Below are 25,531 nucleotides of genomic sequence, written 5' to 3'. Positions count from 1 at the left end.
CGCCCCGTGCTCTGCGCTCGTGTTGGCAAGCCTTGCGCACCCGGGGGGCGCATGGGGCGCCCTGAAACAGAGGGTTCCCCATGCTGCGGACTGTAGCCTGCCGCCGGACGCGCGGGGCGCCCTGAAGCAGAGCGCCCCTCGCGCCAGGCAGACATGGGCCAGCCCCACAAGCTCGGGGGACAGCGGGGAGGCGCAGCACCGTCATCCCACTGTTCCCCGACCTGGTTTTTTGGGGGGGAAATAAAGGAAAAAAATTTTCCTTTATTTCCCCCCTCAAAAAAGTAGGTGCGTCCTATGGGACGGAGCGTCCTATGGGACGAAAAATACGGTACTTACTATTTCATAATAAAGTAATTATAAAATACTTTCTTTGTGTTTATTTGATTCCTATTAAAGAGAGTTACTTTATATATAGTCAATATAGGCACAGAGTTAATTTTTTAAACATTTTCTAATGGTGGTGTGCCTCGAGATTTTTTTCATGAAACAAGTGTGCCTTTGCCCAAAAAAGGTTGGGAAACACTGGTCTAATGCAAAGTCCTCCAAGCAAACTGAAGGAAAATGGAGCAGTGGCGGGAACCCTGCAAGACTACCATGGCAACAGCCTCTTTTAAAAGGCAATGTCATAAATCTCATAGTATCAGGTTTCGTGCGTTAGTAATGAAAAGGTTGGTAATGCTTTTTTGAGGTTACGATGCACGAGGTGATGAATCTCAGCAGTTATGAGCTATCTGGGTCCCATTTGTAAGTGGTCCATTCAATTTAATGTCGTGGGGAAAAGCTAGAAATATGTAGGAATTTGCTCCCGAAAGCAATAGTTCAGAAATTATCTTTATAAGGAACAGCTAACATGTCCACGGAATAGAGAGCAAGCTGTTGACGGCGGCTGATTCGGTGCTACCGAGTATTGCAATTTCTGGAATCGCGTTCTTTATCCATGGCTTTTTCATTTTGAGTACAGACGGTACCGTCTGGCCTACGTCCACATATGCAGAAGAAGGGCGCTGCTGGCCTCGGGAACGGAGGTATTCAGAAGCCCGCGGGGGAAGCGTTTCAAGCCTCCTCGGAGCGAGAGCAAAGGGGTTGCGACGGTGGAACCGCCTGCGCGCACCGAGGCCCGAACCAGGGCCAGGCGGGCTATCAGCGCGTGACGCGCGTCAATCGGCTTCACTAACGTCGGAACGTGCGCCTCGCTCTTCGCATCCCCTCAGCCCTGCGAGGCAACCCCCGCAAACTTGGGAATAATAATAATTGTATTAATGATTTATTCCCCGCTCACCTGGCTGAGTTTCCCCAGCCACTCTGGAGGCTTCCAGGACATAAAAGCATCGTATAACGTCAAACATTAAACATTTCCCGATAATAATAATATTGTCCACGGAGGCCTGGGCTGCCAGAAACCTGTTTAGGGTCCCACATTATTTCCTCAGTTTGTCTTTCAAGGCACCACAAAACCCGCCTTGCTTCAAAAAAACCGGGCGAGTCAAACGTCCCGCCCTTAACGGTCGGCGCTCTTCGTCTTCCTTTTAGCCCTTCTCCCTCCCTGCCCGTAAAAAAGCCTTCCTTCAGAAATGGAGGGAACAAGAATGACCATTTCGCAAAGCACGGCCTCAATTAAGCAGTCGCTCCCCCGCCCTACAATCCAGTCAGAACCGGAAGCGCAGGTCTCTATTATGTGGAATGGAGAGGGAGGCGGAAGCCTCGCGCGAGTGAACAAAGGCCCCGGATGCTGTAGCCCATCTCTTTTTGGAGGGAAAAAGTTGAACGGATCCCCGGATGTCGGGAGCGACCTCTCTCGTACCACAGGCGTAACGGTCGTGCGTAGTAAGCGCATGCGTAGTTTGCGCGCTTAACCCTAGGAAGGCGCGGCGTTCATCACGTGATTGGTCGCGGTGGGCGGGACGCTATATAAGCGAAGCGCGGGCGGTGCCTCGGCCGCATTTTCAGCTGCTTGAGCCCAGGAAGCTTCTCTTCGGTAAGGCGGGGGGGGGGCGGTCTGGCGGGCTTCCTTTGTTGTTGGTGAAATGCACGGTGCGGGGGCGGGTTGTTTCCGACGCTTCCGTTCAAACAAGTACGTCAGTAGCGAGGTAACGGTGGCCGTTCCTCGGTAGCGACGACGTGAGGGGGTGGCAGTGGGGGCCGTGGCACCAAAGCGCACGCGCGTTCGGAGCGGCGTTCCGAATGCTGATGATGTGCGCATGCGGCGGAGGAGCCCGGTTCCCCTCGCGCCGCGAGAGAGAAAAAACAGCGGTCTGGCGTAGCGCGCGTGCGCGTTTTGATTTTGGAACCGGGGGGGGGCGGGGCGGGCATGAGAAGAAGCAGAGCAAGGAAATGGCGGAGGGGGTCCCGGCGGGCGCGCGGGGGGCGCACTGGCGAGGCCATGCAGCGGCCTTCGTCGCCTGCCGCCATCTTTGGTCGTCCGGATTGCCCCTCTTGAAGCTGGGGGTGAACAAGATGGCGCTCGAGGCGGGGAAATGGAGGGCGGCCTCGAGGCGGGGAGGGGGAAGCGCCGTTTCCTTCGCCTTCGCGCCACCCCCACCTCTCGCCTTCCGCTGAGGAGGAACATGCAGTTGAAATAGAAACTGAGGCGGGGGTGTGGCTTAAGGCTTGCTCCTATTTCTTTCTTTCTTTATTTATTTATTTATTTAAAAAAGCCCAACAGCAGCCCTGAACTCGAAGCTTGTAGGCGCTTGAAGTGGGTCAGATTTAGCAACTGCTGCTGTGACGCAAAGGGCGGGGACGTATTAGCACGGCCCTGAAAAGCTTTCCTTTTCTGATTGGAAGTAATGCGCAAACACATGGAGCTTGGCTAGGCGAGGGTGGGTGGAAGAGAGATGGGGACAGCATGCGTTATAAAACCTGCAACAGGTTTTCTTAGTGTTGTGGCACCCCATGCAGGGTGACTTCTTGGGGGGGGGGGATTAAGCCAAGAGTACTGAAAATATTGGGACTGATACTTAACGGTGTCTGGTGTTTCTGGAGGGTTGGGAGTTTTAAATTCTCCCTCACGGACTGCGACAGGTTGTTAGCAGCTGGATTTTGCTAAGCATTGGTGGTTCCTCAAATTCTCGTAATGGAATTATTCCAGTATTAGACCTCTGATCCACAGTTGTGCGCGTTTCTCTTCTTCAGACTCCTCCCTACCACCATTATGTCTTCTGAAGAAGGAAAGCTGTTTGTTGGGGGTCTGAATTTTGACACAGATGAGCAAGGCCTGGAGCAGCATTTCAGCTCTTTTGGACCCATTTCTGAAGGTAAGCAAGTGTGGTGTTGGGGATGGAGTTTTCCCCTGGGATCAACATAAAATTGGATAACTTTAGCTACTTTTGTTTTCTGTTCTTAGTTGTTGTGATCAAGGATAAAGAGACCCAGAGATCAAGAGGCTTTGGCTTTATCACCTTTGCCAATCCTGAACATGCATCAGATGCCATGAGAGCCATGAATGGAGAGGTGAGTACTTTGTTGTGGTGTGATCTGTTGTCTGTTCTACTGTGTCCTGGCAGCTTTAATTACATAATAATAATATTCCCCGGCCAGAGCCAGGCTCAGGGCAACTAACACCAGTAAAATTACAATAAAAATGTAACGTGGAAACCAATTTAAAATACGGGTTAAAATACAATGAGACAAACGAAAAACAGTTTCCCAGGAACCATACTGCTTTGATTTTAGTTTTTGTGAAATGCCCTTAAATAAACTGTATCAGAAAATGGCCTTTTCTTGCTTGCAAGTGTCAACGCAATAGTAGGGAGCTGTTGCAGTCTATGCAGGTTAGCTAAAAGCACATGGGGTGATGATGCTTCTGATTTAGTGTCAAAGAGCATTTTTAAGGTCATAAACTGGTGAGAGACAGCTACATTGATAACAGGCACAGATGAGGAACCTGTGGACCTCCAGAGATGCTGCTGGACTTTTGCTTCTATCAGCATTTGCCATACTGCCTGGGATCTGGCTCTTGGGAAGCTGGATCCTGCATTCTTCCAGATGTATTGAAAGCTCATTGAGTGGCATTGGTAGTTCACATTTCCACTGCCCTTCTTACTTTCTAATAATAATAATAATATTTATACCCAGGCCATCTGGCTGAGGTTCCCCAGCCACTCTGAGACAAGCTACTCTCAGATTATTGACCACCAACCTTTACAAGGTTTGCACCCAACAGGAATCTCAGCAGCAGGACTGCTTTCTGTGATTCCATTTCTTAAGGCTACCAGAGGTTTTTCAGAATATTGACTTATCTTTGGGAAATTATTTTTTAAGTGGTTCAATTTGCTGTGTGGAGTGCAAGTTCCAGAATAGCTGCTTTTGCTTGTAGATATTTTGTAATGCAAGTGGCAGATACCCAAACCTACACAGGTGGAGAACTTCAGAATTCAATTTAGAAATAAATCCACTGAGCTCTACAGTATCTTAATAAGAGCAATAGTAATTGGTGAAAAGTCATGTTTTATTAACAATTGGTTATGTGCATATGAAAATTCATGTAAATAGTTGCTTTGTTTGATCAGCTAGTTAAGCAATGGTCATAATTAAAGTACTTGTTCATTATCAGTCTGTAGATGGGCGCCAGATAAGAGTTGATCACGCAGGGAAGTCTTCCCGTGGATCTAGAGGTGGCTACTTTGGAGGCAGGGGGCGAGGCCGTGGTTATTCCAGAGGTGAGTATAAGATTGAAACAAACATTTGCATGCATTGGAGTAATGAAGTGGTTGGGGTTGCTGGTGGCTTAGCTGTCACTGAAATTTTTTTTTTTTTTTTTTTCCTCCTTGGAGGTGGTGGAGACAGAAGCTATGGTGGGCGATACGACAACAGAAGTGGAGGCTACAGCGGTTCCCGGGACTACGGCAGGTAATTGTGCTGATGTGCGGGAACATCATTAATGTTCAGTTTTAGGTGAGCAGATATAAAACACAAATGCTTTGTTTTCAGAAGTCAGGGAGGTTATAACGATCGCTACTCTTCAGGAGGCTCTTACAGAGACAACTATGACAACTGAGGTAAGTGGATTTTGGGAAGGGAGTGAAAATGCTGTCTTGCCAAAACGCTTGTGAACTATCAGTGTTCCGACTTCACACTGAGTAACAGCAGTAACTACAGCTCCCTACTGAGTTGTCAGTATCAAAGATGTTTCTTTTCTTTTTTGTTTATCTGCCATTTGCTCAGATCTAAAACATTGCAGCCCTCAGTTCACATTACTGGTAAATAACTTTTAAGTGCATGTTGGACCATAAAGAACTCTTAAATTCAAATTGCAAAGTTGTCAGAGTGCTAACTGGGGGAGGGCCTGAGATTCCTAGCATCACTAATCTAAAAAAGTCTAGGAGTGGTGAATTGCTGCAACATGTCCATATGCTTGTGCCTTTATGATTGTACCTGCTTCTTGTCCTCAGCTCACACCGAGTAAAAATCCTTCCTGAATCAAGATCGTCCTTCCAATGGCCGTATTTATAAAGATTTTTGGAGCTTCGCTGAATCTTGTTTAGTTACCTACTTGTATCTTCCCCCATATAGCTTTTGTCACATGCAGCCCGAAAGCTTCCTCTACAAGATGGCCTGTTTAGACTTTGCTCAAGAGTTGGTTTTTTCAAGAGTGGTTTTTAAGCAATTTTGAAATCGGTTTTATTTGTCTTGCTTTCTCAATCCAAGGTTTCTTTTAACGTGACACATGGGGCCCTACAACTTTAAACAGCTGGAAACTGAGCAAACCTTTTTTTTTTTTTAATAGTGCAATGCACTTGAGTTCTACTCTTAGCATAGTAAGGGAGGGCAACAAATGCAAACCACCTTGGTATTAGTAAAAGAATTAAATGAGTCACGCTGGTTTAGTAAAAAGCTATTTTACTGTAAAAAGTAAATCCAGAAATCAAAACTGAACGCTTTGAGAGGTTCTTGAAAATGTTTGTTTATATTGTCCTTTTTTTACTGGAAGAAACGTGCATAATTCAATTGACATTGTATTTGAAGTGGATAAGGAAGTTCCTGTACTGAGTTTTTGGCTTTACGAAGCCCATTAAAATCCCATCTGAAACAATTCTCTGCTCTTGACGTTTGACATCACATTGCACCGCACAACTTTGATAGCTTAGTGACAAGGAAGCAAAAGCATGTCGGGCCTCACCTAGGTAAATCCCGGGGTTGGTACCCAAGTAATAAATTTGATACACACTAATACTTAAGCGGTTGGTGTGAAATGGTGGAAACAGGAAATCTTCAACATGGGGAAGTGGAAACATCTGTCTGCTCCTTAAACTGGCTATAGGCTATTTTAGCATGACTTTAAGCTATAATTGTAGCATCTTGTTAGTCATGTTGTATCTGAATAACTTTGTATCTAAATGATATATATTACCCTAATTGCATAAACCAACACATGATTCCCTAGAATGTTTATAGCTGTGCCAGTGCTATCCTGGGGAAATGAATCTGGGTAGTGGCTGGTGGCAGTGAAATACCTGTGGAGTCTTGTGTTTCAAACAAGGCTCCCAGTGGAGTTCAATACAGTGTTACCTGCAAATCTTGGGCTTTCTTTCTTAGTCTTCAAACAGTGAATTATTTAGCTGAGCCTTTAGTGAAGGCAAATCATTATGTTTGGTTTGGGAGTCACTACTACAGAGGGACCAAAATACAGGGTACCAAGCCAAAACACGTGTGATGAAACATGTGCCCTATGTTTAAACATTTTAAGTTCAGTGTTATAACCTAGAATGGGTTGGTTCTCCTTGCTACAATAGTAGTACACAGTATTGCTGTTGCTAGAGAGGAAGATTTGGGAAGGACCTGCCTCCTTACACAAATGCTAAAGTAGGATAATGTGTCCTACTACAATTGGAAAATTTCAGCTGTCAGATGAGCTGGTGGAGAAGGACGTTTTTGAAACGGGGGGGCCTTGAGGCTTTGTTCAGGGTTAAGGCTGAACTGATATTGGGCCTAGATGGGCCTACCTGTAGTTAGCTCTGTCCTGTTCTTACACTGTGAGAATTCTCTGCTAGCGTGTGGAAGCCAGTGTCCTTGGAGACCCCGAAGTGTGTTGTGCCTCCTTCAGTGCGATCCATGTGAGACGAAAGCTGCTCTTGGCTAGTTCATTTGTGGAAATAGTCCTGTATTTCGAGGTAACTTTTTTGCTCATGTCTGCATCTTCCCTCCCACAGAGCTCCATTCTTGTGGCTACAGCAAACCACTGATTCTTATTTCTTTGACAAACGTACTGGGCAAGTTTGGGGTCTCCTCAGACCCCACGAGAACTTGGACTGAATCTGCTCCTTTTTTTTATCTGGGGTGGGAGGGCCTATCTGGCTGTTGCGACTTGAGATTTGCTTTCAAAAACTAGAGGGAAGGTAGTTGGCCAAACGGTACTTGGGTTCATCCAGCTGCATTTGCTGTTTTGTCCAATATCTTGTAATTGTGCCTTGTGCTGACCTTGGACTTGTCAATTGGGAAGACTTCCGATTGCAACATTGTTTGGGTGTGGGAGGCTTCTATTTCCACTTAAAACTTTTCCAATTCTTAGTGCATATGGTGGCTTTTGGACAAGAATCTAAAAGTGGGAGAAAAATCTGAACTTAATAACTTGGGGAATCTCCCAAGGGCTAGGTGAACAGCATCACCTAGGCTTGGAATATCCTGTTAGACATGTATAATCTGAATACAATGAGAATTTGAATGAACTTGTGTTAAGTGACACTGCCTTGTTTTTGACAGGTTAGAAGAGATGATGGCGGCTATTCTATCCTGAAAAAGTGTTGGCCACACGATCTTGAAAGAAGTGATGGAATGGAACAGGGACTACTCTTTGGATCCTGAACTTGAGCTACGAAGTAAACAGTTTCTCCCACATCAAAGTAAATATATATTTTTCTTAGAGGAAAATCTTTGCTTTCATATTCAGTAGTTTAAGCATGACTATGTGTTGCTGTGCCATTAAACTGTGGCTATGGTACAAATTGATTTTGGCTATGCAAAAGTAAATAGGAGATCAAACTTCCATTGGAGAGGGTCAGAAGCATGTTACTAGTGAATTGGTACAACTATATTGCTTAGTGTTCTGCTTGTGCGAATAGCTATGGTCACTTTTTTCTTGCAGCACTTGATGAAAGTAGCGTGGCCCATACCTTGTGCATGATAAACTTGTGACAAACGTACTGATTTGGATGCCACAGAAGTAACCATTTAAATTTTCTAACTTTAATAAGCAATTAGTTTATTTCTTCAAAACCAGGAATTTCATGCCTCAAGGCTCATAAATGGCTGTTTCATATCTAGGGTGTCCTTCTATAACGACTGACCAATTCTTTTCTTGCAGGGTCCCTATAGCTACTGGGTATTAAGTGGACAAGAGGAAGATGCCTCTTGCAGAGACTTGTTCAGCCATTCAGACAGGTTTGTTTGTTTATTTTTAAAAACCCATTAAATTAGATGCATCTGAAGGGAGCAGAAGCAGTAAGCTCAATTGGTTTGAGTTTAGGTCGGATTTATGTTAAAAGGCCTTGGCACAAACTCCTGTAAGAGTATTAACTGACTTAGCACATTAAATCGGTGAGTTCTGTGCGCTAATTTGTCTTCTTGCATTCCGTATTAGGTTAAGTGTCATTACTGGAATGAACCTATCAGCTGGCAGCAGTGGAGCAAGTAGATTACTACGGGCCATGCATTCAATACTGTTGGAATATAAGTGCTTATGAGGAGGCCGGCTGGCTAAGAAGTGGAAAGTGCTCAAAAGTGAACTGAACTTAAAGAATTGTGGGTGCTCAATCATGTATTACAGCACTTTCTGAAATGTTTAATTTAATTTGTAAAATGTGAATGCTAGCTATATATAGTGTGTTTTGGGGTAGGCTTGTGCAGCGCTTGAGCTAAAATCTTTTAATGAGACATATAAGTGGAAGAGTGTCTGAAACCTTAACACCAAGTGATATAAAATTTAAATACTACTTAAAACAACTATTCATGTGCTTTGAATTCCAAATATGTTAAACCATGGCTTCTAATAAAAATGAAACTAACTGACTTAGTGTTCAGCTTGCATTCTTCAGCACATCACCATCTTAACACGTATACAACCTTACAGGGTAAGCAGCTGGTTTTAACATTAAAGAAGGGTGCATTGACTTCCAACTCCTTGCACATCAGACGAGTAGGCAAAGGATTACAAGTGTGGACTTAATGAGTATATTTGATAGGTATTTTACCATACCTCAAAAAAATGTTTTATAAGAAATGCAGAACATGCCTCAGTGGAAAAGACAGGAACCCTTATATGACTTGGATGAACTAGCTTTGTGCATGATTTTCTATTTCTGAATTTATTTAGTGATCAGAATACATAACATCAGTCACTCCTAAATTAAGATCCACAGGTAAATGGAATGTTGAGGGACTTGTCAACCAAAGTACACTTGGGCAAATAAGCACCTTCCCTCATAAAACTACATATAGCTACTAAGACTAGAACTCAACCCCCCTGAACTATTTACATCCTATTTCCAGACTTTCTTGTCCATTAGAAATTAAAATCAAAATGGATACAAGAAAGGGATAGCTGTTCCCAAGTTTTTTGCTTCAGATAATACAAGACAGTTGCCTCTGCTTTTCTAGTGAGTTATAATTTCTTTCTATGTACTTCTGCTTTGGGTGGTAGCTAGGTTCTATTACTGGTCCTAGTAACCTGCAGGGAGTGCTGTAGCAGGTTTGTAAAGGGGCAAGCATAGGTGGTTCATTTTGAAGGGAATAAAAGGTCTGAAATGGGCAAGCCCTGTGTGTGAGGTTTCATAATGCAAGTAGAAGCAATGTTTGCCTTCCATTGGGAACTTGAGTTTACCTTGCACCAGAATGTAAATTGTTCTGCTGCATTGCACAAGTTCTGCCTTCAGATTTGCTTTATCTCTATAGAGTCCTATTGCAACACGTGAAATTTGACATGGCAAGGTAATTGTTGAATGGGAAAAAATACAAGTCTAAATCACTCTGGGTGCAAAATCAGCTAGGCACCAGGTGCATTTTGCACCTGTCTTGACCACTTGAGACCAAAAGAAAATGTCTGAGCGCAAGGATGGTACCCGATGTTTTCACCATCTGGAGGGGCATGTCTGGGAATCCTTGGATGTGGACTGTTTTCACACACTAATAGGCTATTCGTGTTTAATTCTTAGTTACATTTGTTTTGCACAATCGGAATGAATTTTGGGAACCATAATGCTTTTTCTGTGCATTTTAAGCAGGAGCAGTCACCATTAAGGCCAATACAGTATGTATGTGGATTTTCCCTGGATAGTGCCTGTTCTCAGAGCTCTTAACTTAGCTCATATCTTGTCCAAAAATGCCAACTGGACATTTCATTTTGGCAACTGCAACCTTGGGAGCCATTTGGCACCCAGTTTATATATCTTTAACACTGGGAGTGCTGGATGTTGCTTCATCTTATAAACCACCCATGGCAAAGTTAGGACAACTAGCAAAATGTCACTCATGTTCTTGCCTATTGTGATAGGTGCACTCCTTTTCTCCTGTTCTCCATATTGTGTAGTAATATGCTTCCATGGAAGATTTAGTGTCTTGGATTCCATTTGCACATGAAGAGTGCTGTAACATGCCTAGTTTCCAAGCATGTATCCATAACAAAGAAGGGTACGCATAAAATAGGGACCTGGGCTGTTTCCATATCTGTACATAAACTTGCAAGTTATTTTTAAGAGCCTTTGTTTTTTCACGCTGGTTTTCGCAAAGCTTACACGCTTAAAAAAAGCAAAACCACGTATTGCTCCTTAAAAGAGCTTGTATGTGAGCAATGAAAGTCTTAGTAGGGGCCACCTTTCAGGGGAACAGACATTTTTCTACTTCTGAGTGATCAAGATTAATATCAAATCGTAACTTAAGCAAACTACCCTTTATTGTAAAGTCAAAATGTAGGAAACTTGGGAGGAATCTGGGCGATGGCTTGATTTATACCTTGGCCACCATCAACTAGCAACCAGAGGAACACGGATTTTCCCTTTGTTTTCTTGGCGCTCTCACATTATGGGAAGGGCCTGGCTCGGTGGCGCGGCGTCTGCCTTGCTAGAAGGCTCCAGCCTCCATCCCCAGCAGCATCTGCACGTGGGCTTGGGACAGCAACCCGGCCCGAAACCCTCGAGAAAGAGCAGCTGCCAGTCCGTGTCCGGCCCGTGGAGCCTCACGAGGCAGACACCTGCCATCATACACGTAAAACCTTGGCTCCGTTAGCATCACTCCCTTCATTCGACACTCCCTGCCTGAAACCCTGGAGAGCCGCTGCCAGCCAGGGCAGGTAGCGCGGAGCTAATGGGCCAAGGGCATCCTTCCCGCACTGTTTGGGCCGCAGCCTTTTCTCGCCTTCCGAATGGAGAGCTGCTGGCGAAGGCGGGCCTGCTTAGGCGCGCTTCCTCAGGATAAAGCGAGGCGAGCTCGAGTAGGCCGCGGCTTTTGTCGGTTATCTTTTGAAAGAGGGGAGGAGGTGGGGGAGGGGAGGGGCAGGCGCGCAGGCGCACGCGAGGCGGCGAGGCCTCGGAGATGAATTGGGGGAGCGGGAAGGAGGGGGAGGGGCGTGGTCGCCATTGTGGTTTGGCCCCGCCCTCCGCGCGCCCAGCCAATCCCAGCTCGGGAGCCGCGTGTCGGGCGTGGCCTAACCGCAGCCTCGCTTTCATTCTCCTCGCTTGCGTCTCTCTCTCTCTCGGCGCCATCGCGATACCCTCTTGCCTCAGTGGCTAACGGCTCTCTTCGCATCCTGCTCGGAGACCGGCTTCGGTGAGTGCTTTGACGCCGGGGAAGCACCCAGGCCGCTGCAGGAAAGCCGTAGGAGGGGCGCTGCATCGAGCATTGGGAGGGGAGCCGGCAGGGTAACGGGGAAGAAAGGCTCCTCTTCGCCGTGTGAGGCGGGGGAGGCTGAAGGGAGAGACGCTCCACAAAATGGCGGCGGCTGCCCATAAAGAACGAGAGGGCCCCACTGCGCACACTCTTGTGTTTGAAACGCCGCTCTCTCAGTCTCCTTCGTGAGGAGCGGTGCGTTGCTGAAGACCAGCGGGAAGGGACGAAAGTGTTCCAGGGGGATGGAGAGCCTTAGACGTGGTCAGGTCCGCTGTAGCAGCAGGTTTAACGCGGGGGCGGGAGAGGAGGAGCCCTTGGCTTACTGCGCCTGCGCGAAGGCTGTTCGCGGAGCGCGGGACAGCAGCGGGGTAGTCTTTGCGCATGCCTGCTGGGGTCTCAGTCCGTAGAACGTGAGACGCGCTGAGCTCGCCTTCCCGCATTCTGCTCAGACCACGTGTTCGCGGCCATTTTGCCAGGGGGGAGGGGTGGATTGGTTGGGGCAAAGAATGGGAGCCCATTCTCTCGGCACGTCTGCCTTGATAAGCCGTCTGGAGCCGCTGCAACGCTCACTCACTAGCTCCTGCTTGCCTTCTTTCCTTCGATGACTTGTTCCAGCTATTGATGCACTGAGTAGATTGCAGGATCTTGCCATACGCACCTGATGGATGAAATCTGCCTCAGGTCGTCAGCCTCATGTTACCAAAATTATTGACCACAACATTCTAGTAGTTGCTGCACAGGGTGGAGCCAATACCAGGCTTCATAAGATGGTTCGAGAACGCCTGATCTTAAAATATGTTTAGCTTGAAAGTAAGATCCACCTGTACGGCTAAGGACTTAATCCAAGCAGATAAACACTCATTTTCCTGTAAAATAGAAAATGTGCTGAACTATTAGCCCTCATAAAATGCTAGTTACAATGAGGTTGCCATAATAATAATAATATAATATTTTATTTATATTCCGCCCATCTGGCTGGGTTTCCACAGCCACTCTGGGTGGCTTCCAACAAAATATTAAAAATAGAAAAAAAACTTGTTTCAAAGTGTGTGTTCACCCTAATCACTTTAATCATAAATAGTATGAAAGGTGTCTCCCTAGTAGGGAAGTGGCTTAACACTGCCACCTTATCACATCTGAGAAAGATAGCCTGCATGCTTCCTTCAATTAACCTTCCATTTTTCTGAAGCAGGCATTGATGAAAATTGAGAAGTGTTTATTAGCATTTCGCCTTAGTATGTCCAAACCTCAGTGACTGATAGCTTATCAGATGCTCTGGAGAGAGCAATTCAGATAGGCACTTTGAGTAGGGGAAATAAGCATCTTCCATCTTTGTTTGGGGATTAACACAGTTATAGCACTGGGAAAACAAGTTAACTGCTCATTTGTAGCTAGTTAACTCCTCCCTGCTGATAGCTAAGCCCAGTCACCTGTATCTTAATTGCCTCTAGAATAATGAAGAACTGTATCAGCTAGGCTCATTCTGTGTCCAGTAAAATGTACTTTTATGCACTCTTAAGACTGTCCTTTACTGTAGAAGGCTCAAGATATAAAAACTTGTAACATTAAAAGTAATGGCACAAGAACACCTTGTCTGGTATTAAAATAGGAAGCAACAAAAGAACAAGAGGGCAGCATTAGCAATCCTACCTATATGCTGTTTTATCACATGCTTATTTGAGAGTAAGTCACATTGTTTTCAGTGATGCTTATTCCCAGATAAGTTTGCATAGGATTATAGTTAAGACCAGTTCTGTGCACAATTGCTTGGGAGTAAGACCTACTGGAAATAATACTTCTGAGTAAACATGCATAGTCATCTGGAAATAAGCAACATTTATTTTTCAGTTTGTTGCTTCCAGAAAAATAGCTGCAAATAAAAACAGAATAATTTTTCAGGTTCTCAATGTCTCTGCCTCAGGGCATGCAGGGGAAAGTAAACATGTTAAGTTTACAATGCTCAGTTGGAATAGATAATTATGGGTCTCAGTTCAGTGGGAAACAGATAGTAAAACAAAGTTAAGAGGCTCCTGGCCTGGAAGTGAGACTGCTACTGGAAGTCAGGCAACTAATGAAGATAAGCTACAAAAGGAAGATGTGCCCCTGGTCAATATGGGCAACCTATACATCAGTGATGACCATACAGCAGATTAACAAGAACCCTGGCTTTGTACCAGATTATTCATTGGTTTAATGAATATTAATTTGCCCCCGTCCAGCAGAAGGAAAGAAACTGGGTTACAAAAGAGCAGCAAGCCTTGGATGTTTTGCTGACAGATGAAGAATAATGATACCGGTAATCTGTTTTCCTGGAAAATGAAAACGGGCTGTTGGTTGTCAGTGAGCAGCTACTTGTAAATTGCTAGTGTAGCCTGTTATCTTTTGTCCTTATTCCCACCTATGTTTGCCAACTCTAAACACATTTCTTCCCTACAGATCACTTAAACAATGGCATCGGATGAAGGAAAACTCTTCATTGGAGGGCTCAGTTTTGACACCAATGAGCAGAATCTGGAGCAGTTGTTCTCCCCCTACGGAGACATTGCAGAAGGTGAGGAAGGGTGACACACCTGATTTTATTCTGTAATTACAGAAGTTCTGAATCTGTTAAATGTTTCCACACCAGGAAACCAATTGGTAGGGCTTTGGGGTTTGCAAGTGCATGCACTCACACAATGCTAGCAACTATACTATGATAAGTTAAAGACTCATCTTTCATTCAAGGCATGATAACTCTTTGGCTGAGGCCGAAAATTGCCATTCTTTGTTGAGGCAAGCAAGAGCCACCATTGTAATTCAAGGATGCATTCCAGAAAACAAAGCTGCTTAGAATTTGTTGAGTGGGGCTGATGAGGGGTGTGGCCTGGAAAAGTCCCTGGGGCCTGATGGAGAGCCTTCAATGCCCACATTTGGCCTGCAGATCATCGGTTCCTCACCCCTGTGTTAATGTCAGCAACCTTGAATGATTTGGCACAGGCATCAGCAACCTTCAGCCGTGGGCTGGTCCACCGTCCCTCAGACCACGTGGTGGACCAGACTGTATTTTGGGGGTGGGGGGATGAACGAATTCCTATGCCCCACAAATAACCCAGAGATGCATTTTAAATAAAAGGACACATTCTACTTGTGTAAAAAGACTGATTCATGGACCATCCGTGGGCCGGATTGAGAAGGCGATTGGGCCACATCCGGCCCACGGGCCTTAGGTTGCCTACCCCTGATTTAGCAATTCCTGTGCTGTATCGCTTCAGATCACAGCTGCAGTTTGCCTGCTCATTCATGTAAAATCCTTTTTTTCTGAATGTACAAAATGAGTGTGATGAAGACTGTCCAACCATGTTGATATTGAATAAATGGGGTTTGGTTAACATGAGAGAGCACTTGATACATATCTGCAGTCTGAAGTGATACTCCTGGTAATATATAGTGTTAATAATGATGTGTATCTTGCTTTCTCCAAATTATGTTGTAATTAATCAATACTATGGCTTGCTCATTTGATCTGTTTCAACATTAATCTAATTAAACTGAAATTGCAAGCTTGCCATTCAGTCCCATGGCTTGCTTTAGTCATTACCAAACACATCCAACCTTTCCCCCATTCCTCTCCAAAACAGTTCTGTATATATTCACAATGGTTTCCCAGCCCTGTTCAGTTTCCTCACCCCTTCTTCTCAACTCTATGCACACTCTTGCACATGTGTGAGAAAACCATGAAGTCAGCCTGTTTGCTTCTCCAACCCTGCAGGTTATAAAAGCATCCTTTACTATATGTTTTAGCACATGCTTCCTCAACCTCGGCCCTCCAGATGTTTTGAGACTACAATTCCCATCATCTGCTAGCTAGGGATCATGGCAGTTGTAGGCTGAAAACATCTGGAGGACCGAGGTTGAGGAAGCCTGTTTTAGCAAAATGTTTCAATATAGCCTGAATTTTATAAAATTTTATAAAAACTTGATCTATTATTTATTGCTTTCAAAATGGGGTGAGGGGCATGTATAAGTTAGATATGAAGAATGCCAATGATATATGGCTGCATCTTCTTTGTTTTCAAAGTGATTAATTGTATTCAAAAATACAAAGGTATCAATATGTCTAGTTGGGAGGGATTGTGCTTTGATACTACAGACCCTTGATGTATAGGTCTGAGGTTTCCTGGAAGCAAGCTCTTGTGATTGAGAGATTGGTTAATAAATTAACTGAACTTGTGAATAACAGCATCTTGTTTCCCCAGTAAGCTAGACAGCAGGGTTTTTCTTATTCTTCAGCATCCAGTTCTTGGAACTTATTTCCCGGATGTCCCTGTGTGGTTATAATGTCCTTCTAAGCAGTCTTTGAGTCTGAAGTGGGGCTAAAGAAGGGACCTGGCAAGGGACACTGGCTGTCATCTACATGTAGAAAAAGAGCCAGGAAAATAATCTGCTACATTTTTTTTTCTCTCCAGTGGTTGTGGTGAAAGACAGGGAGACTCAGCGGTCCAGGGGTTTTGGTTTTATTACCTATTGCCGTCCTGAAGATGCCAAGGATGCCATGAGGGCCATGAATGGAGAGGTAAGTGTCGCCCACAGAGATTGTTCACCATTTCTTATTCATTCTCTATTGCATCCACTTTCTTTGTAACTTCCTAGAATATGGAGGGCTATTAGATGTGATCTTCTGTTATGCTTGTATTGCAAAATGTTGTAACTACCTTCTATTATCTTGGTGGGTGTGCTGCACAGTGAGCAGTAATAATTTTTAGTCCTGAATTACAGCTCCAGGGTTGCTTAATTCACCTTTTTTAAAGCGACTTTATGATGCTCTTCTAAACTGGGGTGGGGAAGCTCTGGCTTGTCAACCCAGAATCCACATTTGGCTCATGAGGCCATTTCACTCCCAAGTTACTCTCAACTGATGTCATAAGTGATGTCAGTTGTGTGGAAAGTTCAGTCCTGTTTGGTTGGGGTGCACCAGTGAGATACACAAAACTGGTGTTCCTGAATTCAGCTTTAAAAAATATTTTTAATCCAAGCTTTGATTATATTGGACTCCTGCGTCCTTGGTAGCAGGTTGGAAGATTAGCATCATCTTGTTAAAAGCTCTGGCTCTGATTTGTTCTCTTGCTTCTCCCCAAGTCTGTGGATGGGCGTCAGATCAGAGTGGACCAGGCTGGAAAATCCTCCCGTGGCTCTTCTGGAGGCAGAGGGCGTGGACGTGGATTCTCCAGAGGTGAGCTTTCCTGTGGCATGTGCCCTTCCGTGCTAACTGCTTAGTGGTGTGGGAGCAAATAGGCTTGATAAACATTCGTGTCTTTGCTGCAGGAGGTGGAGGATATGGAGGTGGCCGTTACGATAACAGAAGCGGTGGCTATGGTGGATCTAGAGACTATTATGGCAGCAGGTAAGACCAGCACACACACCTAAGAGATACTTGGTTGCAGCAGATTGTGGTACCTACAAATAGGTTGAGATCATGATCCTTTGTGTTCTGTATTAGAATAACAGTTTGAGAGTTCCTTCTGAACCATTAAACTTTTCCTTAGAGGTAGCAAAAGAGAGCTGTTGAAGTGCTCCTGATTATTTTAGCACTAGGAAATAGGCTTAGCCAGCTGTGTGCTGCTATGGCATGGAAGCTGGAGGTATTGCTGTTTTACTAACAACAGCCTATCATGTAGAAAGGAAGACTAGTCCTGCCATGCCTGTGTTTCTCTTCTAAATAACAACACACTTGGTGGGTATGAGTCTGCCAGTAAGACGTGACTTACTGCAATTGAAATTGTTAATGTTAAATGAATATCAAATTACAGTGCTGCTGTATGCCCTTGTTCCTTCATGTATTGTGGTTGACTTATGTTTCATTTTGGTGGGCCGTGGTGGCTGGAATCTAGTCTGGGATGATGCCTGGTTTTCAACATTGCTGAGATACATCGCCCAGTCCAGGCCCCTATACATCTCTGGCTCATGTGAGCCAGAGGGGCATCACAATTTCCTTAAATTGCTCAGCTGGGGGATGTGAATCCTCCAGCCGCTCAGCTGAGCGAGCCCACATACACCAGGGGACTTACTCAAAGGTGCAGGCAGAAGGTGGTAACCCAGAACTTCTTCAGGCGCCGTCTGCTTGCGCATTTGCCGTCTGCAGGCAGTTTGAGCTGATGCAATGCATTGTCAGCTTAAAATGTCTGAAACTGGTATCACGATCTGAACAACAGTGGAATCCTGCTTTCCAACTGGTTTCTCTTTGCCCCTAAGGCAACTTAGCCAAAGTGATGCCTTTTTATGCTGCTGGACTCCCATCAGCCTCAGCCAGCGCAGCCAATTTTCAAGGAAGATGGGAGTTGTAGTACATCAATACTCAGAGGGCCATAGCTCCCACCGCGTCCTGGGTTTGTGTTGTGATTCTGGTCATTTTGTGATGCAGATCTATGCCCATCACCTATGCCACCTGTGTACATGGCGCTTTACAAAAACCGCAAGAAGCAAAGAAGTAGTTGCCATTTTGCATTCATATAGTTGCTTACTGGGTACAGTATTGGAAAGACATCTTGAAAAACTAGTATAGCTAGAAATGGATCCTAGTTTTTTATAACCTTATTACTAAATTGGTCCTTCTCTTAATGACCAATTTATATGCAGCACTTAAATAAGAATGAGGTTTATAAATGAGCAATTCTGTATTGCACGTAAAGGTTCTTTTTGTGATTTTGGCATTATAGTGATATTTTAATATGCCCACCTGTACAATGGGACATCAGCCCCAAAATAAGTTCTGGGTGGTCTTCCAGGTCCCCAGATCAGATTTTTTTTTCCCATGGGCGGGAGGAAGCAGCGAAGAATCCCCACTGCATGAGTGGATGGATGCCTGCTCATACTACATTGAATCTCACTCAATGTATAGCATTTAACAGCAGCTCAGCAGTGTCATATCAGTCTTTTGTGCTTTTTCCCTCAAGGAATCAAGGAGGCTATGGAGACCGTTATTCTGGGAGCTCCTACAGAGACAACTATGATAACTAGGTATGTCTATGTCTAAGCACCATCTGCTTCTGATAACAGGACAGCTACTAAAGCATAGGACTTAGTTCTCTCACGTCACAGACTAACTTTGTCAGCAGAACTCCTTTCCTCATCAGCAAGTCTAGCATAATTGTGTATGGAGAATTGGCCTGTTGCTGGAGTGAAACAAAAAATAAAAATGGGACAGTTAAACCCATCCACACACTTTTTTTTTTTAAGGGACACTGTTGAACCAGTCTATAAAAACCATGACTACAGCCTTTTATACACGGAAACTTTCTCCGAACCGTAAGTTTATGGGAATTAAACCTCCACATTCTTAATAGGGTCTTTTAAAAACAAAAAAGGTGTATGCAAATACTCATTTACTGGCAGATAATTTCCACCCTGCATCATCTCCAAGGCTGCAAACAGTTGCCCTGGGCTGGGAGGAGGGAGACTAGGTTAGCATCATGCACCAATGTTCTTCAGTGTACTTTATGATTTGTACCTGCTTCTTGTCCTCAGCTTGCACCGAGCATAAATCCTTCCTGAATCAAGATCGTCCTTCCAATGGCCGTATTTATAAAGATTTTTGGAGCTTCGCTGAATCTTGTTTAGTTCTCTACCTGTATCTTCCCTTTTTGTAGTCTTACCACAAGCAGCCCAACAGCTTCTGCTACAGGATGGCCTGTTAGAGCTTTCTGAAGGAAAACATTTTAATTTGCCTTTTTTTTTACAGGTGTGTTTAAGCATTTTTGAATACATACTTTTATTGCTTTCCCCTACCTCCACCCCCTGGATTTCTTTTAACACACCAAGATGGGGGTTCTGACCTATTCTTCACCTATAATTCCCCAGAGTCTGAGCAAGGTGTGAGGATCCTCCTTGTTTTTATAAATGCATTAATACCTTGTAGTTTTGTAAAAGTCCTATGGTGTAGCAAGCAAGGGGTATGGTGGAAGGCAAAACCCCCTTGATTATAAAGGGAGACGTGTGTTTGATCTTCAGAAATCAGAATTTATACTGTATGATGTACCTAGAACTGAAGCTTGCAGAACTTGCAAGTTGTTCTTGAAAAACCGTTTGTTTATATTTTTTTTTAAACTGGAAGACACACATGTAACTCGATATTGTACTAAAAGTGGTTAAGGAATTCCTGTATTCAGTTCTTTGGCTTCACGAAGCCTATTAAATGCCCTTCTGAAAATGAACTTTGTTCTTGACGTTTTAACACTTCAACTATGCCCAATCTAAAGCCATAATACATGGCACATATTTTAAACTGCTGTGTATTTGTTAAACCTTGGAGAGGAGATGCCGAGGAATTTCAGTACTTAGTTCAGTGGGCTAAATCCCACAGGCATTTGTATTTGGGTGCTTTGTATATTGTCAGTTTGAAACTTTGTGCCTTGTGTTTGGGATTCTTTCTATATTGGCTTCTGTGCCACAGAACCTCTGCTGTTGAGGTATTCTGGGATAAGCATGTAAGATACCAGCCTGGCCTGTGGAGCCTGAACTAGATGCATCCATGAGTACGGGCTGTCATCCCTTGGGTGGTATTCAGCTTGACTTTTACCAAAAAGCATACCCATTGATAACAAAGTTTGCCCATTAATTTCAGTATGTTTACTCTGAGTAAACTTTGTTCGATACCACTCCTTGTTTGACTATATACATCACAGAGGAAGATCCGTAACAGTGGTCAATCTGTCTTAATAGGGCAGGTTATCTGCTGTTGCCAATGTCTCTACTCTGGTACCTAAGAAAAGGGTCCCAAAGCAGTGTGAAAACCACTGAGCTAAGGTGTAGGTGGGGCTCTATGCCATGATTCCATGGGAATTAAGACACCACCACTTTACCTCCCAAATGGTGTAAGGTGTACACCTTGACTTACAGAAAATACCAGGCTTTGATTTTTAAAAATAAGGGGAAAACATGTTTTAGTATCGACAATATGCCTGAATATATATTTTGGGGAGAGGAGAGTTTACCTACTAAAATCTCAGAAGCTGCTATCCCATCGTGGGCCCAAAGACTTGAAGTGCTTTGCACGCCTTCTTGCCTTTCCTTGTGGCTAGCTAAACTAGACTAGTCATGCAGTGTAAACATTCATTGCACAATTGAAATAAGAGCATATGCAAATTTGGTGTATTTGCATTGTGTGTCCTAGATGTAGAATGCAGCTGTGTTTTGCACAGACTGTGCAAGGGTACACAGACCTCTGCATGGGCCGTATTTCGTAGCCAACCTGCGTTTTGTCACATTTACATTAAGGCTTGTTTTGTGATAAATCTCAGGGAACTATTATGAGACCCTGAAAAGGGCAGGGGCAACAAATACATGGGCTTCAGAACAGAGTCAATACTTCATTGGAAGGGATTCTTGCTGTGGCTTCTGGTGTCCTGTCCTTTCCTGCTGGAAGAGTTTGCTGCTGCTGCTACTGCTGTTGCTGCTGCTGCTGGCTGAGCACTTACTGATCTTGGTGGTGCCTGAGGTAGTGCCTCCTGCTTCACTGCTTTTTCTGTTCTTTATATCTTTATAATTTACTGGAGCTACCAAAAGCCAGGTTCCTTAGTTGGGTACAGTTTTGAGACAGATACAAGAGAGTTTCCACTGTTGGCTTTTTAAGCCATATACACCCTTCATAAACACATATGGCAGTATGATTTTTAATACAGTTTAACATCTAACAACAATAAAAATACACAATTAAGACATTAAAAATCAAGTAATTAAATGACAGAGTGGAAAAATAAAATTACCAGTTGTTTCAAAATACGAACTGGTTGTTTTAGTAGGCAAGCTCCACCAATGCTACTTTGGCATCTTATGAGTGGGAGGCTGAGCTTTCTGACCACAATAAACTGGTTTCTTCCTTTGCTTTGTTTAAATGGAGCAGGGAGAAAACTCCACAAAGCCAAAAGTCTTGAGTGGGGTGGGTGGTTGTGTTTCATTGTAAGTATTTTTGAAATTACAGTAAAACCATTCCGGGGGGGGGGGGGGACGGGACGGGACCTGGGCTGGTGTGTGTGTGTGACACCTTGTAGGTATTTTGATGGGAATGGTAAGCACACATTGTCGTGACTTTAAAATCTTAAGAAATCACTCTGGACTTGTTTGATGATAGATGAAAGCTGATGGGTGTCTGCCACTTTACCTGCATCTGTTGAAACCAAATCAGATTTAAATACATCTCATTTCAGTTGTAGTGAGAGGAGCTAATGGTACAAGAGTCAAGAACATTCTATAAATTGCTGCATCAAGTGTAGGATTTTTGATTGAGAATGCTTGTAGATTATCAAACTTGTGCAATCATTGTGTATCCAGGTTGTTTCAGTGGCCCGTTGGCTTAGTTAGGCAGTGGTTTCTTGTGGTTGCTTTTAAAACCATGGTGATACCAACCTTTTGCTCTGATCCCGTTTTGTGAGCAGAGGATTAAAATACCCTTGTCTTCAAGAAGGAAGATGGAATGCCTGTAAAATATTTAATGTGGATTAAACCCAAGACATCGGAATTCAGCAAGCAAGGCTCCATTGACAAGATAGTCATGGTATTGAGTATTGAGCCAGAATTGTAACATGGCTTTATTTGGCAGGTGGAAGGGGCACCCCTGGATCCGGAAGTGAGTTTACCTCAAGGCTGGAGTTGAGAAAAGACTTTCCCTTTGGGTACCTCTCTGGAGCTCCTGTCTTGTGCGTATATTAATGTGGTCATTCTAAAATAGAGGGGCAAACCGTCCAATAAAATGAAGTTAGGTTGGGGGTGGGTGGGATGAGTACTAATTAAGTAATGCAAATACACTTGCACACAGACACATCAACAGTGGCATCTGCTATGGCATGGATGCACCATCTGAAAAGTGCTTCTCCCCTCCATCGAAACGAGGCATCAAAACTTGGTTTTTATTAAAACTTTACTCCAGCTGGTGTAGCCTTCATAAAAACCAGTGTTTTCCCATGCCCCCACATGCCATCCAATGAGAGAGAGAGCATTCTCTGTAAATTGCTGCATGAAGTGCTCCACAAGTGTTCATTGAGAATGCCTAGAAAGTCTTGTGACTCATGCAGTTTTTGTGTGTTGAGGTTATTTCGGTGGCTCCTCCAGTCTTGGCCACTGGCTTGTGGGTGCAGCCTACTTAAGAGCAGGACAGAATTTACCCATCTCTGCTCCTTGTGTATAAAGTTTACTCTCCCTGCTGCTCTTCATTCTGCAGCCAAAATAGTGCAACTTCTGCCAGACCTTTTAGAACCTGCTTCGTTTTGGCTCTAAGCTGGAAGCAGGGGCATTGCTACTGCTTGATGGCACTACTCTTCCATTCCTCTCACCAAAAGCCAGGGTGGGAAGCTCATTTTCTTCCCGAGCCCAAGATCTGAACACATTTCTTAGCTGTGGTTTGTTTGAAAGCTGCAGAACCTGATCCACATACACCTGGGTGACTCCAGAAAATGTATGGGGCATAGTTAGCTCATCCCCATCCTGTTCTAGAGCTTTGGGTCTCTGGCTGAGAGTAGGCTGTAACAAGATTTGTTTCCTCTATTGTCGTAAGTGGCCATCACTCCATTTAAAATTCAACCCACTGACCACAGGATCTTAAACACTGCTGTTTCAGGAAGTGGAAATTGATGGTATCAGCTGGGAGAACTGAAATAGTAAGTTTTCGTGAGAACACCCTCAGTTCTTGTTGAGTTTTGAATTTCTTGTTGGTGTTTTTTGAGCCCTCCTCCAAGTGTGTGTGGGGGGTGTAGTGTTGCTGAGAGCACCCTTTAATTCTCTACTGTGGCAGCTTCCTTTTGGCCCTCGTGAAGTTATTTTGTGGCCTAGCACTGTTTTGCTTGCTGGTTGATTTTTGGTGTTTCCTTGTACTTTAGCGTATATTTTGTGTTTAAAGGGTTCACCACTTCAAGGCTTCCCTAGGATGAAAAGCAGTATATAAATATATGATAGCAATCGGATCAGGGCAGGCATGGAGAGGAACTTAATCCTTTCCTCCCCTTCTGTGGTCCTGGGGGAAAAAAATCCTTTTCTGAAGAGGAAGTCCCATCTGTTGGTGCTGAGGAAAGCCTTCCCCCACCCCACTCCCAAATGCAAATAACATCTTCGGAGAAGGGATTTTCCTCAGGATGAGTAGAAACGAAGGAGAAAAAGGGTTACTTTCCCTCTCTGATCCCACCAGCTGATTCAATATCCAGTTTTTAAAAACATGCTGGTTAGATGCTAAGGTGCATTTGTCCTGAGACTAGGTTGTGAATTTTTAATATCTTCATGCTTAGAAGGCTTCCAAAAGCTGTAAAGCGTCAATAAATAAATTATTTTCCTTTCTTTTCTTTTAAAAAGGCACATGCACTGTTGCAGACCAGCTTAGGTTTTCCTGTTGAAAGTCAGTATGTGGTGCACACATTTAATTGAAGTGGGGCACACAGTGGAGTGCAGTGGCAATTGGAATTGCAGCTCAGGGAAGGGGAGATATGGAAGGCTCCTTACTCTTCAGAGGAACAGAATCCTGCTGGGTGTCTCTTTGTAGCTTTGGTATCCCTCTGCATTGGACAGTGGCACTTGAGAACTCATCTCCGCTGACTCAGAAACTGATGCCGCTACTACAAGCACTGATGGTGCCCCACCTCAAAGCAGTCTGGAAGAAAGTCCTCAAATCATTAGTAGGGTGGCAGAAAGGTAAAGAGCCTGACTTAAATTCTGCTATGAAGGGGCAGTGCAAGGTGGGTGTAATTGCTTGTGTGGTTTCCCCCCCCCAAGGAGGCGATCTGTTCCAGAGGTGAGTAGATGTTTGAAGACCAAAAGTATTGTGCTTCCTTTCTTTGTCTTTCAGAGTGAGCCAGTGAGAGATCCTGAGAAGGACTGCCGCTACCACACAAGTCCTGAAGAAGCAGCCTTAGCAAATGCTGCTTTTCAGAGAAAAGGCAGGCTGTATTAGTGCTTAGAATCAGATGAAATACTGGGGAGCGTTGAAGGAAGGTGTCCTTTACCTTCATGCCCAAACTTTCTTTTTTGTCCCCTGTTCCCCCTTCCAGGGGCAATTTGGCAAGCAGGGTTCTGAAGCCCCATCAAAGTAGCGGGGACTTACTCTTAATCCTCTTGGAGATGATGATTCGCAGCCAAACCACTTAAAATCCTGGCCTGCCATTATCAGCGTAAGATGCAGCCTTCGAGCATTTTGCCAGAAATGTTTTTTTGGCTTTTTTTTTTACAATAAACATTTTCCAGAAATCATTAGGTACCTTGTTTTGAAGAATTTATTTTATATTGCTCAAGCAATATAAAGGTGCTAAAGCCTGTGGCAACATCTCCGCTCCAGAGGGTTTTGAACGATCTGGATTAATTCTATTCCAATCTGGTTTCTAGCCCAAATCTAGGACCGAGACATCTTCCAACCCTCAAGAGATAATCTACACCAGGGACTAGTGGGGCGGGGCGAGTCCATCCCTGTTTAGTCTGGTTATTTATATCATCAACCATAATATCCTTCCACAGTTCCTGGCTGGGGAGAGGGGACTGCTTTGTGGCAGCAGTCTTCCCCTGTTGCTGCTTAGCTGAAAGCTCCCTTTTCTACAAGAAGTAACTGCCACTATACATACATTTGAATACATACATTTGCATGCAAAGTTGTTTGCCTTTTCTACTACAGGGTGAGTCTGATCCTGCAGAGGTTTCTCCATTCTGATTTAAATCGGGTTTGTTCAATTTATATCTCCCTCCCAAAGTAGCCCAGAGTAGGGTTGATTGATTT

The 25,531-nt window shown here is 44.3% G+C and overlaps 2 protein-coding genes and 1 long non-coding RNA gene across 12 annotated transcripts in view; 2 read left to right on the top strand and 1 right to left on the bottom strand.

The window, feature by feature from the left end:
- The window catches only part of LOC309332571, a 264,539-nt gene that overhangs the window by 201,278 nt on the left and 37,730 nt on the right, over positions 1-25,531 (bottom strand). The gene's annotated exons all lie outside the window — the stretch shown is intronic.
- LOC309332455 (RNA-binding protein 3-like) lies at positions 1,818-8,996 on the top strand. Of its 5 annotated transcripts, XR_014152084.1 has the most exons (9): positions 1,818-1,975; positions 3,133-3,254; positions 3,344-3,450; positions 4,553-4,658; positions 4,773-4,848; positions 4,933-4,997; positions 7,699-7,838; positions 8,300-8,376; positions 8,576-8,996. XR_014152084.1 is itself a non-coding variant. In XM_081845671.1 (7 exons), exons 2-6 carry the CDS (start codon positions 3,152-3,154, stop codon positions 4,994-4,996), a joined length of 456 nt encoding a protein of 151 aa, XP_081701797.1. In that variant the 5' UTR covers positions 1,819-1,975; positions 3,133-3,151; the 3' UTR covers position 4,997; positions 5,391-6,031. The 5 variants fall into 5 exon arrangements, 3 of the variants coding, with proteins under 3 accessions (XP_081701795.1, XP_081701797.1, XP_081701796.1); XR_014152085.1 differs by having other exon boundaries at positions 4,553-4,848; positions 4,930-4,997; XM_081845671.1 differs by lacking the exons at positions 7,699-7,838; positions 8,300-8,376; positions 8,576-8,996 and adding an exon at positions 5,391-6,031 and having other exon boundaries at positions 1,819-1,975.
- LOC309332704 (cold-inducible RNA-binding protein-like) lies at positions 11,598-25,017 on the top strand. Of its 6 annotated transcripts, none has more exons than XR_014152298.1 (8): positions 11,598-11,754; positions 14,251-14,365; positions 16,260-16,366; positions 16,930-17,023; positions 17,116-17,194; positions 18,744-18,807; positions 22,385-22,481; positions 24,614-25,017. XR_014152298.1 is itself a non-coding variant. In XM_081845834.1 (7 exons), exons 2-6 carry the CDS (start codon positions 14,263-14,265, stop codon positions 18,805-18,807), a joined length of 447 nt encoding a protein of 148 aa, XP_081701960.1. In that variant the 5' UTR covers positions 11,598-11,754; positions 14,251-14,262; the 3' UTR covers positions 24,614-25,017. The 6 variants fall into 6 exon arrangements, 2 of the variants coding, with proteins under 2 accessions (XP_081701960.1, XP_081701959.1); XR_014152299.1 differs by having other exon boundaries at positions 22,385-24,459; XR_014152300.1 differs by lacking the exon at positions 24,614-25,017 and adding an exon at positions 23,399-24,122.

The sequence above is a fragment of the Podarcis erhardii genome, assembly GCF_964252035.2.
Source record: "Podarcis erhardii genome assembly, chromosome: 17".
NCBI lineage: Eukaryota > Metazoa > Chordata > Lepidosauria > Squamata > Lacertidae > Podarcis > Podarcis erhardii.
This window is presented reverse-complemented; position numbering and strand designations above follow the sequence as displayed.